Below are 15893 nucleotides of genomic sequence, written 5' to 3'. Positions count from 1 at the left end.
TTTTCTAAGCTCAATAATTAGGTTACATTTCGGGAGTTTTACGTGGCTGAAATAAGTAAGTCATACTGAATTGTCGTTTCCTCCTGGGTTTATCATTTATTTATCAGAGATTCAGAAGGCACAAAGCGGGAGATTTCATCTGCATTTAATTGTTAATGGCTGGAAGCAGGAATCTACCACGCATGGATTCGGTGACCTCCAGCCAAACTCCAGCTACGCACGATCCGGCTCCGTTAAATACATCACAGCGTAGTACACCACCCGGCGCTAGTTTTCCGTCACGTTCACTCGGCCTTCGAATCCAGATTCAGCCGGTTCACGACCCCCGAATTTCCTCAGTCCCGGATATACCCTGAGTCCCGGCGGGGCCCCCTCGGGCGGCGGGCGGCTGGCACGGTCTGGCGCCGGCTGCCCGACAGGATGTCACGAGTCGCCGGGCCGGGTCGGCAGTCTGCGGGAACTCCCCGGTCCGTGCCGCCGCACCGAGCGGGTCGCCGGCGGGACCCGCTCCCGGCACCGCGCGTGGTAACAGAGAGGCAGCCGGATGGCGCCGCTCGGCTCCCTGTTTGTTGCGTGGATGTTTGGCCCAGTTCATAGCGCCGATAGACCGTCCATGCTTCTGTTCTGTTTTGCGCCCGAGTTCGCAGGAACGCGGATGTCTCGAAGGGTCGGTACATCCTTTCGTGGCCATTTCCGCCTAGCTGTTTTCAACAGCCTAGTTTGTCACTGGTCACCATAGTACTTAGCAGCGCACAGATCGCGGATTCAAGCTCTCTCTCGACACATTTACACGTCAACTGGCTGGTGAATGACCAGTTCAGTTGCTCGCGTCATGACCTTTCCACAGTGAGGTCCGTCTTGTTTCGCGCTTGTGTTGCCCGAGTTCCTTATATTTAGCTGGACGCCTCATATATAGATAAATTCATACATGTTTGTTCACGGGATCCACAGCTATCTACTTGTTGACAGCTGGTAAAGTCAGTCACCGGTCGCACTTTTATGGAACACAGTACAATATCCTCATGCTCAGCATATCGCATTACACCTATATAACCGTATAGACGGCGCATCAATGGTTGTCATTTGCTCATTGATACCGTCTTTGGCTCACTTGGAAACCTCTCTTCGCTTCACACACGTCATGCGCACGACACAATCGTCACCGTCTTCTACAAATGCTTACCTCGCTGCAGAACCGCTCTCTGGCCCACTGGGAACCTGCCCATAGCAGCTCTGTCGTCTAACACACTTCCGCGGCTCGTGGGCTCGTCAGCTGAGTCCTGCCCCTTCTCTCGCCTCTTGGTGGCTCTCGGGCCAGCCTTGCATATCCCCTTGCCTCTCACCACCTTCCCAGCGTCCCTCAGCTCAGTCGTGCCCCCCCCCCCCCCATATATCCAGCGCCCCTCAGCTCAGTCCGGGCACTCCGACGTGTTGTGCGGCGTCCTTGAAGTACTTTCTGCCATAGGAGCGCACGATCTGCGTGAAGTCGAGCCGTTTCAGCGCCGCCTCCAGCTGGCACTGCGCCTCGAACTCGAACACCTTGACGATCGAGTCCTTGCAGCGTTTGATGAAGAGCTCGCTGATGGCAGCCAGCAGTGAGTCGATTGGAAACAGGCCGTCCGCCTCGGCGTCGATGTCTCTGTGGGAAGAGAGGGGGAGGGTCGGGTCAATGTCTCTGGGGAGTGGGCACTGAGCAAAGCCAGCGTAAATGTCTCTGTGATATTGGAAGGACATCCTCAAGATTCGCTCACCCGACATGGACGACCTCGAAGGAGGGAATGACGATCTGCATGGTGCTCGTGTTGATGCGCGCCTTCATCTTCACCGTGACGGCGTCCACGTCCACGGTCAGGTCAAAGTTGGGACCCAGGTCCATGAACTTGGCCGTGCAGTTTGTGTTACACTGGCGGACAAACGAGGCTGTTAAGTGCACGAAGTGGGACGGGCAAAATCCAGCTGGAAATTTTAGAACATAAGATTATTCACCGCAAATGTGACTGTATTTTCAAAATTTCGATCAGCAATAATTATTGTAGGAGCTATGAACGAAAAGTCAAACACCTGGCCCGTAAGTCGCTGACGTGGGCTTTGAGATCATTACTTGACTGAAAATATTAAAATGTGTTCACAGTCGCTCCCGTTATAGTTAGCTAGCACACTTGTTTATCCGCGAAGCTCTAGGTAATCAGGGGTAGATCAGCGAATGTTGGATGTTGCATGAAGCGTAATTATGTTGAAAATGGCTCAGTCTAACGAGGATCAATTCACTGCGAGTGTGCGCACCTCGATTTTGGTGGTGGCGAGCTGGGTCTGCAGTGTGAGCCAGTCGCCGTCCAGCTCCAGGATGGCGTCACCCTTCCGCCGCAGGGTCGACATGCCCTTCAGAGAGGTGGCCAGGAACGTCACTGACGCCGACAAACGGATGAAAAACAGCTGAAACGGGTCCCCGAACACGTCAGAAAAGGGCGACCGAACGTTCAAATACCACCGGGAGAAGGTTGATGGCATGGACAACGGACGCTCAAAAGAGTCACGGCGATTACAATTGTTAGCCTTCGACCCTATCTCCAGTCTCCACGATATACACGTACCGTAAGGTGGGGCTATTTGAGACAGTGGGGCTATTTGAGACAGTATTTAAAATCGTTATAAAATAAAAACCGTTTGAAATGTATGCCTAATTTTTGCTCAGGCGATTTACTGCTCGATTCCACACCTTCCTGAGCAAAAATATCACATAAAAATCAAACGGTCTTCATTTTATAGCGATTTTAATTACTGTCTCAAATAGCCCCACTGTCTCAAATAGCCCCACTTTACGGTATTACTTTTAAAGTTTTCGTTTGGTTCTTTGGAGCTTTATCTATTCCATCCTTTGTCTCGCCTCACGTCGCCAGTCTGGGCCGTAAACCTTTCGCTCTTCAGCAGCGTGCCGCCTACCTTTTCCTCGAACAGTGTCTCGTCGTCGGCCACTTTGAGCGGGTCCAGGCCCTCGCTCTTGATCAGGCTGCGCGCAAACTCCATAGCGTTGTCGACGAACCGGTTGGCGTCCGACGTCTTCGCCCGCCCCTTGTTGCCCTGCACGTGCCGCCTGCAACGGAATAGATGTGTGACATAAGCGCAGATCTGAAAATTCAAGCTGACGGGAGTACTACACTTATAATCACAATGTTTATCCACTTCAGCGTCCACTACCCAGCCAACTGCATTCTCGTTGGGAAGTGTCTAGCTCTCAGCACAGTCGTGCCGCCGTCATTCGCATATACATGTTTTTGTACAGGTGGGCTCGCTTGTGTCAAACTGCCTACTGAAGCATTCTTCAAGCTGTGTAAAACGATGTTGAATCAAGTGTTGCCCACACATGTGTAACACCCTTATGAAATGTGATGTGACCCTTTCAAAATCAATAACTGATTGCGATTCATCCAAGGATTCAGAGTTACACGAGGAACCAGCCTATGCATTGATCATAATGTAACGAAGGATCCGGTGCAATGCACTGGATGTCCGGTATAGACTATAGGATATTCGTTTTCGGCAATCGGCACTGCAACACTGCCTCCAGTGGCGAACTGAAATGGCCGCTCTGAATGGCAGACCCGGGCGTCCGTCCGACTCCAGACTCCAGCCGCACCTGAGGATCCAGGAGAGCCACTTCCTGACGGCCTTCTCCTCCATGTCTTCCACGCCGGTTTTGATGAGCAGCGCGAGCCCGGCGGCCGCTCCGGCCTGCTTCCTCAGCGCCATGACTGGCCGCCTGTCTGCCGTGACACCGCTCTCGGATGGTAGACGGGGGAAGGGAGCGGCTCACCCTACAGAGATCTACTGGAGTGGCCCGGAGTCCCGGACCGACTTGATCGAACCTCTCCTGTCGCAAGTAGGTGAAGAATCACTGCACCCTCGCTGTCCGTTCAGACAACTCAAATCGACGTCCACTCAAACCACGGATTTTGTGTGTTCGCTGATCTCCAACACGGCTACAGATAGCCCTCCAGGGCCAGAGCTCGACAGCCGCCCTCCACTCGCTCACAGGTCTGGGCCGCCGTCCGTGCGCCGCCAGTCTCGACTGCCGCCTCTCCGGACAGAAGGACGAGGAACACTTGTGTCGCGCCGAGCGGTGACGCCGCACCAACACCTGTGTGTGACGACGGAGGCGGAACCGGCACACGAGCCACCCGCCGGCCCCAGGCTGCGCTGCCGAGCTTGCTTATCAATGACAGGGATCAGCACATATGAAAGCAGTTCGCACATGTTTGACGCCAGTCTTTCAAGTTGATACTATAGCGGGGCGTAACCGGGAAATCTGTTAGTCCTGGTCTAAAACTCACACATGGTGAATTTAGCGAGTAGCATCACTGAACTGCGGAGACCCTAACCCCCGCGACCCCCTCACAGTGACGAAGGCGGTGCCCTAAGCCTTCGAATACTTTCACGCCCACGGTAGTCGAGTTTCTCGTTACGGGCTTAGTCAATTACCAACTACCTACTTTCCTACTCCCGAATGTAATTGTTTGGTTGGAAATCCAGCGTCGTTTCCGCTCCTCCCGACCAATGTCCGCTGTGAGAGCCAGACTGTTTCGCGCTGATCGCTGCTGCGGGCTGCATCAGCCGACGGCCAAGCTCCTTTATGAGACCGGCGGCCGCCGTACCCAGGACACCAGACGTTTCGACCGCAAAAGGAACGAAGGCGTATCGTTCACGGAAAGCTGCATATCGGGCAATATGCCTCGGTGATTTGTGTGCGCATTCTGTTTTAAAGGCCAGATAAACGTACTACCCAACTCGTTAGGTGAATACAATATCAAGTGAGCAAAAGTGTCCACTCTGTTGGCACGGCGGTGTTTAGCCCCACCGTCTCACGCGGAGCGTCTGTGAAGTGTCGCAGTCTGCCTCTCCCACCCTTCACTTGTCACGCACATTGTGCGTGCGCTGTGCGCAGTCGGCAGCAGTGCTTCCCCGCGGGTAGTGATTAAAAATGGATCTCGCGAAACGTCTCTTGGTGAGTGACGGACTTTTTTTAACGAAGGAGTCTGAAAGGGTTATTCACCGGCATGATAACTAGTTAAAAAGATATCATAAATCATTAGCAAATGCTTCCAGATGACAGAGGCTTTGGATTCCGTACTTAAATCATTGCCCGGAAAATTAATTAATTAATGACGTCTTGATGTTACCTCACCAATAAGATCCTTGACGATTTCCCATGTATGTGAAACTTTCGAAACTACTTCATCTGGTTATAGTTGTTCTTTTACAATCGGACTTTACGAAAGTCTTTGCGATATCGAGAGTGGACTTGCTCTCGATTTTCTCTATTAATTGAATATATGTACGAACATGAAACATCAAACATATAGGTACATAACTCGTATGTTAACCCTCGCCGGACCTATCGGTTTTCTACATACGTGCCGGCCGAGGGGGGGGGGGGCGGGTACGACCCCCCCTCGCCGTTTCGCCCCTGGTGGAGCTAGCGCGTCGCGGAAAAAAAACGAGCGTGTGCGCCGTTACGAGACGCAGAGATTGGTACCCGATTTTAAGGTCCTAGGTCAACTGGTGACCTCTGAGGTCAGGTCAAGTGCCCCAAGGTACGGTTCAGTTTTTGGTGAATAACTTCGCAAAAAACGGCCGCAGAGCCGTGGTTTTGGCAGCATCGTGTTCGCCTCGATCAGGCGCGTCGAATGATATACTCTTTGTTCGGGTCAGGTCAACTTAGGGTGTTGACCTCAGGTCAAGGTCAGGTCAGCACCCCCAGGTCACGAAGTTGATCGAAAGAGGTCATGTCGCATATCATTGGATTCAGCAGGTCTTCCTGAGTCCATTGGTGGCTTTCCCGACTCGCTAGCTCAATTTGATCAAGAGTTATTGACGAAAAACTAATATGACATTGATGACGTCATAAATGACGTCACGCAAGGTCAACATTGCGAAAGTGACGCATCTAACCTTGCAAGGAGTGCATCAAATCACGATTCTGTGTGCTTGAGATAGTTGGAGATCGTTCCCGGCGCCAGAATAGCAGTTTTCATTTTTCCCCATTGACTTATAATGGTGAGGTCACGAAAATGACCTGACCTCATATGACCTTTAGGAAAAATCCGAGATATACAAGTTGTGAGACTCATAATGGATACTAGATCCTGCAAGTTTCATTTCCCTGTGACATCTCCTCTGGCACTTGGCAGTGAGGGCGTTGCGAAGTTGCGACATCTGAAGACCGTGCAGAGGTTCACTTATGACGTCATAGGTCAGTGACCTGACCTGACCCCAAAATGCGGTTGGTGTCAAACGATTCGGCTTGAATCAAAGGTCAGGTATGCCATGTTTCAGTTCTCTATCGCCAGCGTGTTCGGAGCTATCGCGAAAAACCCTATGGGGGGGGGGCGGCATCCGCCCCCCCCCCTCGGCCGGCGAGGGTTAACTCGCACACCGACAGGGGGCGGATATCCGCCCCCCGCCCCCTGAGGTTTTTCGTAAATAGCGGGAAAACCACGGCGAAATTGGGATGACTATTCGCTCATCAATTTTACACATGGTGTGCAAGTTTGAACCTCCTACCTTTTAACCCGCGCACCGACGGGGGTCTGCGCCAGCTTAGAACCGAGGGGGGGGGTGGCGGTTGACCGCCCCCCCCCCGAGATATCGAGAACGAAGCAAGATAGAGACAATCAGTAAACGGCATGGGGTACGCACGGACAAGGTCTTCAATTTTTACCCAGGTCATTTTCATGTCAAGTCAAAGATGACGTCACAGGGGTAAAAAAGTCCAAATGGCCGCCCTAGATCAGGAGAGTTTTCCTCGAGTAACTTTCGAAGTAGCCGAGCTAGGAACAAGCTAAGGGCACCATCGTGACCCTCTCGTCAATCCGCATCAAATGATATATGTGTTGACCTCGAAAGATCAAGGTCAAAGGTTGACCTCTGGTCACGTGACCGTAAGGTCATCCTGTATAATTCGATGCGCATTAACGAGCTGAACACGATGAGACCATCCGTGCGGCTGCATCTCGTTCCTGCGAGGAGTTATTAGCAAAAAACCTTTGGTGACCCTTGGTGACGTCACATGACCTTACAGTTGCCCAACAGCAAAACAGGCCTCAAGGTAGTCAAGGTTGATCGTATCTGAAGTCATTCATGGTATATTGGGCCATTCCGACGCGTTTTAGTGAAAAAGCAGGGAGTTGATTTTTCAGCCATTGACTTATAATGGGGGGGTCAAGAAATTGACCTGACCTTAGGTCATCAATATCAAAATTCCGAGATAAACAAATTGTGGCTACTTATGACCTCGTTACATCCTGAGACTTTCAAAGGCCTCCGTCATCTACTGTAGCTCTGACACGGTGACAAAGTTGCAAAAAAGTGATTTGAGGTTGGGTCATTCGACGTGACCTGGTGACCTGACCCTAAAAGGTAGGAGGTTCAAACTTGCACACCATGTGTAAAATTGACGAGGGACAAGTCATGCCAAATTTGGCGGCGCTACACGGCGCGTTTTTTTTTTTGCGTTATTCACGAAAAACCTCAGGGGGTGGCGGTCAACCGCCCCCCCCCCCGTCGGTGCGCTGGTTAACCCGCGCACCGACGGGGGGGCGGATATCCGCCCCCCCTGAGGTTTTTCGCGAATAGCGGGAAAACCGCGGCGCGTAGCGCCGCGAAATTTGGTATGACTATTCCCTTATCAATTTTACACATGGTGTGCAAGTTTGAACCTCCTACCTTTCAAGGTCAGGTCACCAGGTCACTTTGAATGACCCAACCTCAAGTCACTTTTTTGCAACTTTGTCACCGTGCCAGAGCTACAGTAGATGTCGGAGGCCTTTGAAAGTCGCAGGATGTTATCAGGTCATTAGTAGCTACAATTTGTATATCTCGGAATTTTGATATCGGTGACCTAAGGTCAGGTCAATTTCGCGACCTCCCCATTATAAGTCAATGGGGGAAAAATCAACTCCCTGTTTTTACCACTAAAACGGGTCGGAATGGCCCCATATACCATACATGACTTCATATACGATCAACCTTCACTACCTTGAGGTCTGTTTTGCTGTTGGGCAGCTGTGAGGTCATGTGACGTCATCAAAGGTCACCAAAGGTTTTTGGCCAATAACTCCGTACAGGAACAAGATACAGACGCGTGGATGGTCTCATTGTGTTCAGCTCGTCAAGACGCATCGAATGATATAGGTACATGATGACCTCGAGGTCACGTGACCTGAGGTCAACCTTTGACCTTGACCTTTCGAGGTCAACATATATATCATTCGATGCGGATTGACGATAGGATCACGATGATGCCCTTAGTTTGTTCCTATCTTGACTAATTCGAAAGTTATTCGAGAAAAACTCTCTCCATATTTAGCGCCGCCATTTTGACTTTTTCGACCCCTGTGACGTCATCTTTGACCTGACCTGAAAATGACCTTAGTAAAAATTGTAGATCTTGACCGTGCGTATCCGATGCCGTTTACCGCTTGTCGCTATCTTGCTTCGTTCTCGAGATCTCAGGGGGGGGGGCGGTCATCCGCCCCCCCGTCGGTACTAAGTTGGCGCAGACCCCCGTCGGTGCGCGGGTTAAGATCAGGTCACCAGGACACTTCGAATGACCCGACCTCAAATCACTTTTTTGCAACTTTGCCACCGTGTTAGAGCTACAGTAGATGGCAGAGTCCTTTGAAAGCTGCAGGATGTAATGAGGCTATTGTTAGCTACAATTTTTTTTCTCGGAATTTTGAAATCGATGACCTAGTCAGGTCAATTTCTTGACCTCTTCAATATACGGCAATGGGGAAAAACCAACTGCCTGATTTTTTTTCACTGAAACGCGTCAGAATGGCCCAATATGCTATAAATGACTTCATATACCTACGATCAAACCTTGACTATGTTGATTGTTGAGGTCTTTTTGCTGTCTGGCAACTGAAACTTCATGTGATGTCATCAAAGGTCACCAAAGGTTTTTTGCTAATAACTCTTTCCAGCAACGAGATACAGTCGCGCGGATGGTCTCATTGAGTTCAGCTCGTCAAGGCGCATCGAATGATATACATGATAACCTTGAGTGTTGAGGTCACGTGACCTGAGGCTAACTTTTGACCTTGACCTTCCGAGGTCAGCTTATATGTTTCGATGCGGATTGACGAGAGGGTTACGATGGTGCTATTAGTTTGCTCTTAGCTTTGCTACTTCGAAAGTTATTCGAGAAAACGCTTCTTATCTCGCGCCGCTATTTCGCCTTTTGACCCCTGTGACGTTATCTTTGACCTGACCTTAAAATGACATCAGTAAAAATTGTATACCTTGTCCGTCCATATCTTATGTCGTTTACTGCTTGTCGCGCTATATCTTGCTTCGTTCTCGAGATATCAGGGTGCGGTTATCCGCCCCCCCCCCCCCGCCCCGTCGCGTCAGTGCAAAGTTGGCGCGGATACCCGTCGGTGCGCGGGCTAATTAATAATTGGGTCATTGATGTAGTGCAGTACACTATAAAAGTTAGGGATGTAGTGCGGTACAGTTATTAGTTAACCACTTACCAGTCAGTGATGTAGATTGTAGTGCGGTACAGTATACCAGTCAGGGATGTAGTGCGGTACAGTATACCAGTCAGGGATGTAGTGCGGTACAGTATACCAGAGATCTAGTGCGGTACAGTATTCCAGTCAGAGTTGTAGTGTTGTGGAATTATATGCATTTATGCGACATCTCTCAGTTTTCGGCGCCACGTTGTATCATAACGACGGAGTCATGCTCAATTTGTGATAATCAATAGATGCAGGCCAAACTTACTTGAGAATCCAGCAGATCCACTTTTTGATGATAGCCTCCTCCGCTTGTTCGATGGGTCCACGAAATCGGCTGTATAGACTGGCCAAGACACCCTTTTTAGGAGCCATGTCACACACTTTTCACCAAGCACGCTGCATGTAATTTTGCCGTCAGCTCCCGCTCTGTTTCCTAAAAGCTTTTACACCTTCATTGTCAAGTTGTTTACATTCGCATCATAAGGTCTTAGACAGACACAGTTGATTGGAAATGGCGTATACGATTATTACTTTACCCGCGTTTCACCACGTGGAACCGTCACTGTCACCCTGTAGAGTTGACACTAACACTCGCAGTTTTACACCAACACTCGCAGAGTTTACATCAACACTCGCAGTGGTGATGCCTCCACTCGCAGACACCGATGCCGTCAACACACTCGGTGTTTATGCCCTGAGATGCACCGTGGGTAGCAACAGTCTTGCGGGCACTTCCTTGTCTTCGTTTGAAGTAAGCAACAGTAAAATTGTTAGTCAGATGAATATTCTAGCCTGGCAGCTTCTGACACCGGCCTTAGCCTTGGCTTTAGCTCTCTACTTTCAATCTGACTCGCTGAGCAGTGGAGTTCACGAACGGACTTACAGAAAGGACGCTTGTCAACAACAAACAACCACAATTTCTGCGATATGCAGCCTCCGAGCCTCAGCAAACGTCACCGACTCAAATCACGCTGCGGTATTCAGTGCTTTTACACCGTTTCCGTTAAACGACCGCAGCTCAGCATGTAGGGTAGGTGATCAAACACTTTTCGCTTCAACAATATCTCAGCTCGGTCAGGCGATGTTTCTGTTCAGCAGCCGGTCAGCAGAGCGCAGCCAGGCGGTCAGCAAGGCGGTCAGCGGTGGCACTGAGCCAGCCAGCAGTCGGTCAGCAGGGCGGCGGTCAGCAGGGCGGCGGTCAGCAGGTCAGCCCGTCAGCAGGTCAGCTGCTCAGCCGGTCAGCAGACGCTGTAGACCTCCTGTCCGCGGCTGCGACACTCCTCCACCAGACAGTCGGCGATCATACAGGCTGCGACGACGGCGACGACGAGCAGCAGGCCGAGCGCAGCCAGGGCGGCGTCCATCCTGGGCGGGCTGACCGGGCGGCGCGCGACTGGCGCGGCCTCAGAGAGCCGAGCCGGGCGCGCAGCGGCGGCTGCAGCTGTAGGCACGTCTCCACCCACAGCTGTGGTGGACCCGGCCGGTCCTCACACACACACACAGACAGACATACAGACATACAGAGATTCACACATAGACATACACACAGACAGGCAGACAGACAGACAGACAGACAGACAGACAGACAGACAGACAGACAGACAGACAGACAGACAGACAGACAGACAGACAGACAGACAGACAGACAGACAGACAGACAGACAGAACAGACAGACAGAACAGACAGACAGACAAAGATTCACACACAGATATACACACAGACAGACAGACACACAGACAGACACACAGAGATTCACGCACATATATGCGATGTATGCACAAGCACATTGCATGCAGACAGGCACACTGACAGACACAGGGATTCTCTACAATCTAAAGCTAGTCGGTACTGCTGCCGGACCAATCCAGTTACGACAGCCAGGGTCAGTGGGTATATACAGGGTGAGCCATAAAGCTTTACCCATCGAAATGGGATTATGGGTACCGTACCATGCATCCCTGTACAGGGCATGCGGTCAGGATCTAAGGTTTTACTGACGGAAACGCATACGTTTATTTCATTATGAATTCTTTCGAATATGCACCTCTCTTAACCGAAGAAAGAAAACTGAGGACTTCTGGCTTCTGCTTCAATCCATAGGACTGTGCTTTTGACTGATTTGACACCTTATTCATTGACAGTTCTTGTTCGTTGCGTTTGAGCTCGATATAACTAAGTACTGATGCAGTTTTTAATAAGTTAATGTAAAGGTAGCAGTTTTGTATTGCATTTCTGATTCTTGAATTATGCAGTTATGACTTATGCCTAATAAGTGGGCAGAGTAGGTAAGTACTTCGGTATCGTAAAAAGCAACGCTGATCTCGATAACCTATTAAATAACGAGAAGGACGCTCGGCTCGCCCTCTCTCCCTGCTGTATTCAGGGGTAGGAGATAATTAGTGGCCACTGGCCCTTACCGACAGATGACCCTGATTCATTTGAGGTAATACCTATTTGTCATAACGTTCTTATTCTTCTTTTCTCGCCTAATTTTATTCGTCTCCCCTAGATGGCACCAGTGATTAACGCCTGACGCATATGCTGTGCCGCATAGCTCCAAGCCGCGCGCGCGCCTGAGGAACGCGTGGGACTGGGGAGTTCCCGCGTGTGAAGAGAATACGCCGGGTTAGCGGGCAACTGGTGGCGATATAGGGAGTAGTGGCGTGGCTGGTAAGTACAATGCCGTCTTTATATCCTGTGGTATGTGAAAGGACAGTTCCCCGATCACCAGAGTGCAGGCAGCTGAATGTCTTCATCGTATATGGCGTCATGCGTATTAGCCCTCGGCGGTCCTCCCCAGAGTAGGCATATAGAAACAACGTCTTGCCTGCCTGGCAGAGTGCCAACGTGACGCTCGAATGAGGGCCCGTGGAGCGTACTTTTCGTCAGCGGCTCCGCGACCGGCGTGTCTAAACTAGTCAGCTTCGTCCTTGTTGATCAACATGAGGTTGATGCTCGTCGCGATGAGTCACCGTCAGTGAGATGGCGGCATTGCCATAGCTGAATTGTCTGATGGCTCTCAGCGTCAGCCGTCCCGCATTTACAATATCTGCACATAAGTAGTAGGTATATTGACATATTGAGTGTGGCACTTGTGTTATACCTACGGACTGCATTTTTTAAAGTTAAAGTATTTTCCTTAGCAGAGAGACGAGAGTGCCGCGATTTATTTGTTTACTTTTGTAAGTGTTAGCGTAAGGTTTTGCTGGTCGCTGGATTTGGGTGCAGGCTCTCCTGGTCACCAGATCATGGGTAGCGGAGCAGTTTGAATTAAGTTATTTAATTGGAGCGGCGGTACTTTTATGAACTTGTGGCATCAGCGACAGCCTACCTACAATGCGCGATTCTGATAGTGGCTTATTACAGTCACATATGATAGTGAATTCGACTCCGACTCAACGATTCGACAATGCCGCGCGGGGAGCGGTGTCTCCTTCTCGTGCCATCGGTTACATGATTCCCGGGCACATGATACCCAGAGTACAGTCCCTAGTGCGACAACCACACTGCAGTAATCGGATCCGATAGCGAACGGACAACCGACGATCGACGCCTATCGCCGCTGACGGAGCTCCGAGTCTGGGCGGTTCTGTCTGTCCGACGGGACGGTTCCGTCTGTCGAGACGGCCATATCCGTGTGTCGATACGGGTCCATGTGTTGGGACGGGTTCGTCCGACGGTGCTGTACTGGCGACTGGTAGGGCGGGTGTTGACGGTGACACACGCCGTTCTCGAACTTCCACCGCCGGACGCGCTTCCTATTCTCCCAATACCGCCGGCCCGGGCCGCCGGGGCGCGGGGGAGGGCGGGGATTCCTTCTCCAGTTGCAGACACCACCACCGGATCGGTTTTAAACGGGACCAGAGTCACCCCCGGATCAGAAGGCTGTCGGGGTCGTGCCGGGCTCGAGCTGCGCCAGCCGCGGGCCTCAGAAGCGCTACGCTCGTGTCGTTTTGGGCCGGTCACCGCTGCGTCAGAAGTCTGCAAGGGCCGCTGCACTTCTGAAGAGGACAGCCGTTGGGGACAGGACGGGAGTGAGGATTTAGCTCTCGGTGAGGTGGGGACGCAATAAGCGACCGTGTTTTTATTCTAATCAAATTACAGTACATGTTGTCTGCTGTCAACCTTCCTTTATGGCGCCGTCTTTAGAGATAATCATTTGTGATATCTGTTGTGAACGTCTTTAGCTCGTAATTTACCCTGTATGTAGATGGTCTCACAAGGCGTTATAAACGACTTAGTTTGCTTTGAGCCCAATGCATTTATATTTTACTCTTCTGGTTTAAAGGGTCGGCACGATATACATGCGTTATGCTTAATTCATTGGTCCGAGATTCTTGGGAACTGTGAATCATACCTAAATTAATGTAGACATTCCTTTGTAATTCAGTGCTGTTAATTGGGACACTATAAACCTCGTGTTTCTCTACAAACAAAACGAGTTCGGACGCGTCTCGTCTCTGGCAGGTGTAAGTGTCTCATGTCAGTGTCACCGGAATGCAGCTGGTATCGAGAGGCCCTCATTGCCGCATCATGTTGACCGTCTCAAGGGCAGGGCAGGTCCCCTAACCCGGCCCGGGTGGTTGCGCCATGTTGTGGGGACGGAGCTCGTACCTATGTATATCAGCTGTCTGTCCCCTGCAGTCAGCAGACGGACGGCCGGTAGTGCCGACAACAGCCATGGCTCGGCTCGGTACGGCGCTGGTGCCGCTGCTGGTGCTGCTGGTGCCTCTGGTGCCAGCGCTGGCCGACCGGTGCCCCGGCGGAGAGCTGGCCTGCCCGGAGCCCAGCGTCTGCTGCCGTACCGACTCTCCCCAGCAGCCCTTCATCTGCTGTCCCTATCGGAACGGCGTCTGCTGCGGCGACGGGCGGCACTGCTGCCGAGAAGGTGGGTACGACACATACGCGTACCCACGGCACACGTCACCGCTCAGTGCGCAGTCGCACAAACGAAGTTACCAGACGTTTACTCAGTTTATTAGAAAAAGATCCACGCAAAACGAGGCTCTTTCACGTCAATCAATAAAACGGCGACAATGATGGTGTAGGACAAGCAATCACTAACTCAGCTCACAATACCTCACGCACGCATACGCATGTAAAAGCATACATTCCTTTCTAAGAAAGAATGCACAGTCAGGCAACGTTTGCAGGGTTTACTGGACCTGAGCTGACTGGCAGCTGGTTATGTCCCCACCGTTGACCCGACCTAGTCAGTTGACGTGATCCCATCGGCGCTCAGTTCACATGTGACCTGATCTTCACAGGGTTCACGTGTAGCTTGACCACCTACCGACGACCTGGTATCGACCTGACCTGACCTACCTGCAATTCACCACTGCTCCGACCACCAACCGGTGACCTGACCTGATCTTCTTGCGCAAGGTTCACGTGTGACCTGACCTGACCTCACTGCGCAGGGTTCACGTGTGACCTGACCTTCGTGCGCAGGGTTCACGTGTGACCTGACTTGACTTGACCTGCTTGGGATTCTCGTGTGACCTGACATTGGCCTGACCTTCCTGCACAGGGTTCACGTGCGACCTGCTTTGACCTTTCTGGGCAGGGTTCACGTGTGACCTGACCCGACCTTTCTGTGCAGGGTTCTGCGCAGGGTTCTGACCTGACCTGACTTGACCTGCTTGGGATTCACGTGTGACCTGACATTGACCTGACCTCACTGCGCAGGTTTCACGTGCGACCTGTCGACCAGCCGATGCGTGAAGCAGCCGCCGGAGCCGGGCCTGTGTCCGGACGGCAAGAGCCGGTGTCCGGCGGGCGCCACGTGCTGTCCGCTGGCTGACCACCGCTGGGGCTGCTGTCCGTACGCGCGCGCCGTCTGCTGCTCGGACAAGGTGCACTGCTGTCCCGAGGGCACTCAGTGTGACCTGCAGACACTCACCTGTCTGAAGGTCAGTGGTAGTTAGGGACGGGTGCGTATGTTAGGGACTCTGTCAGCTCGCCGATACAGCGCTACCCACATGAACTTGAAGCTAACTATTATTTGATATGGTACCATGAACCGTCCACTTGGCTGGTAAGCTGTGATTCTTGTCCAACTTTGATGGTTTCTTATTTGCTTTTGCAAGCTGGAAAACAATGTGCGTTTAACAGCAATGCTATTTATCTGGGCGGTAGAAATCCTCTGAGAAAATATTGAACGTCGTAACCCTTGTAACCGCAGGCTGTTTGAAATAGACAAGCACAATTCGTACGTAGTGAAGTGTCGTCGAATTCTTGCTGTAATGTTGTGAATTTTTCAAGAGATGCAGATACTAACATTTTGCATTTCTGTTCCAGAAATCGGAGCATCCGATGATGCAGTTCGCTGAAACGGATATGAAAGGCACGGAGGGACACATTGGTCTCCA

General features: G+C 51.4%; 2 protein-coding genes across 3 annotated transcripts; one reads left to right on the top strand and one right to left on the bottom strand.

Moving 5' to 3' along the window:
- Nucleotides 1–91: 91 nt before the first annotated feature.
- On the bottom strand, nt 92–10905 carry LOC122375232 (mite allergen Lep d 7-like). Of its 2 annotated transcripts, none has more exons than XM_043354513.1 (5): nt 9787–10905; nt 2941–3091; nt 2284–2433; nt 1752–1903; nt 92–1639 (listed from the first exon to the last, which is right to left on the bottom strand). In XM_043354513.1, the coding sequence occupies exons 1-5, from the start codon at nt 9891–9893 to the stop codon at nt 1405–1407; spliced, it is 795 nt and encodes a 264-aa protein (XP_043210448.1). In that variant the 5' UTR covers nt 9894–10905; the 3' UTR covers nt 92–1404. The 2 variants fall into 2 exon arrangements, with proteins under 2 accessions (XP_043210448.1, XP_043210440.1); XM_043354505.1 differs by lacking the exon at nt 9787–10905 and adding an exon at nt 3635–4049.
- A 3297-nt stretch (nt 10906–14202) lies between these two features.
- On the top strand, nt 14203–15449 carry LOC122375014 (progranulin-like). The gene is made up of 2 exons (XM_043354152.1): nt 14203–14410; nt 15211–15449. The coding sequence occupies exons 1-2, from the start codon at nt 14203–14205 to the stop codon at nt 15447–15449; spliced, it is 447 nt and encodes a 148-aa protein (XP_043210087.1).
- Nucleotides 15450–15893: the final 444 nt, after the last annotated feature.

This window comes from Amphibalanus amphitrite, unplaced genomic scaffold, assembly GCF_019059575.1.
Source record: "Amphibalanus amphitrite isolate SeventyFive unplaced genomic scaffold, NRLGWU_Aamphi_draft 000040F_arrow, whole genome shotgun sequence".
NCBI classification, from domain to species: domain Eukaryota; kingdom Metazoa; phylum Arthropoda; class Thecostraca; order Balanomorpha; family Balanidae; genus Amphibalanus; species Amphibalanus amphitrite.
Note: the sequence above shows the minus strand (reverse complement) of the source record. Positions and strands in the feature narration are given on the sequence as shown.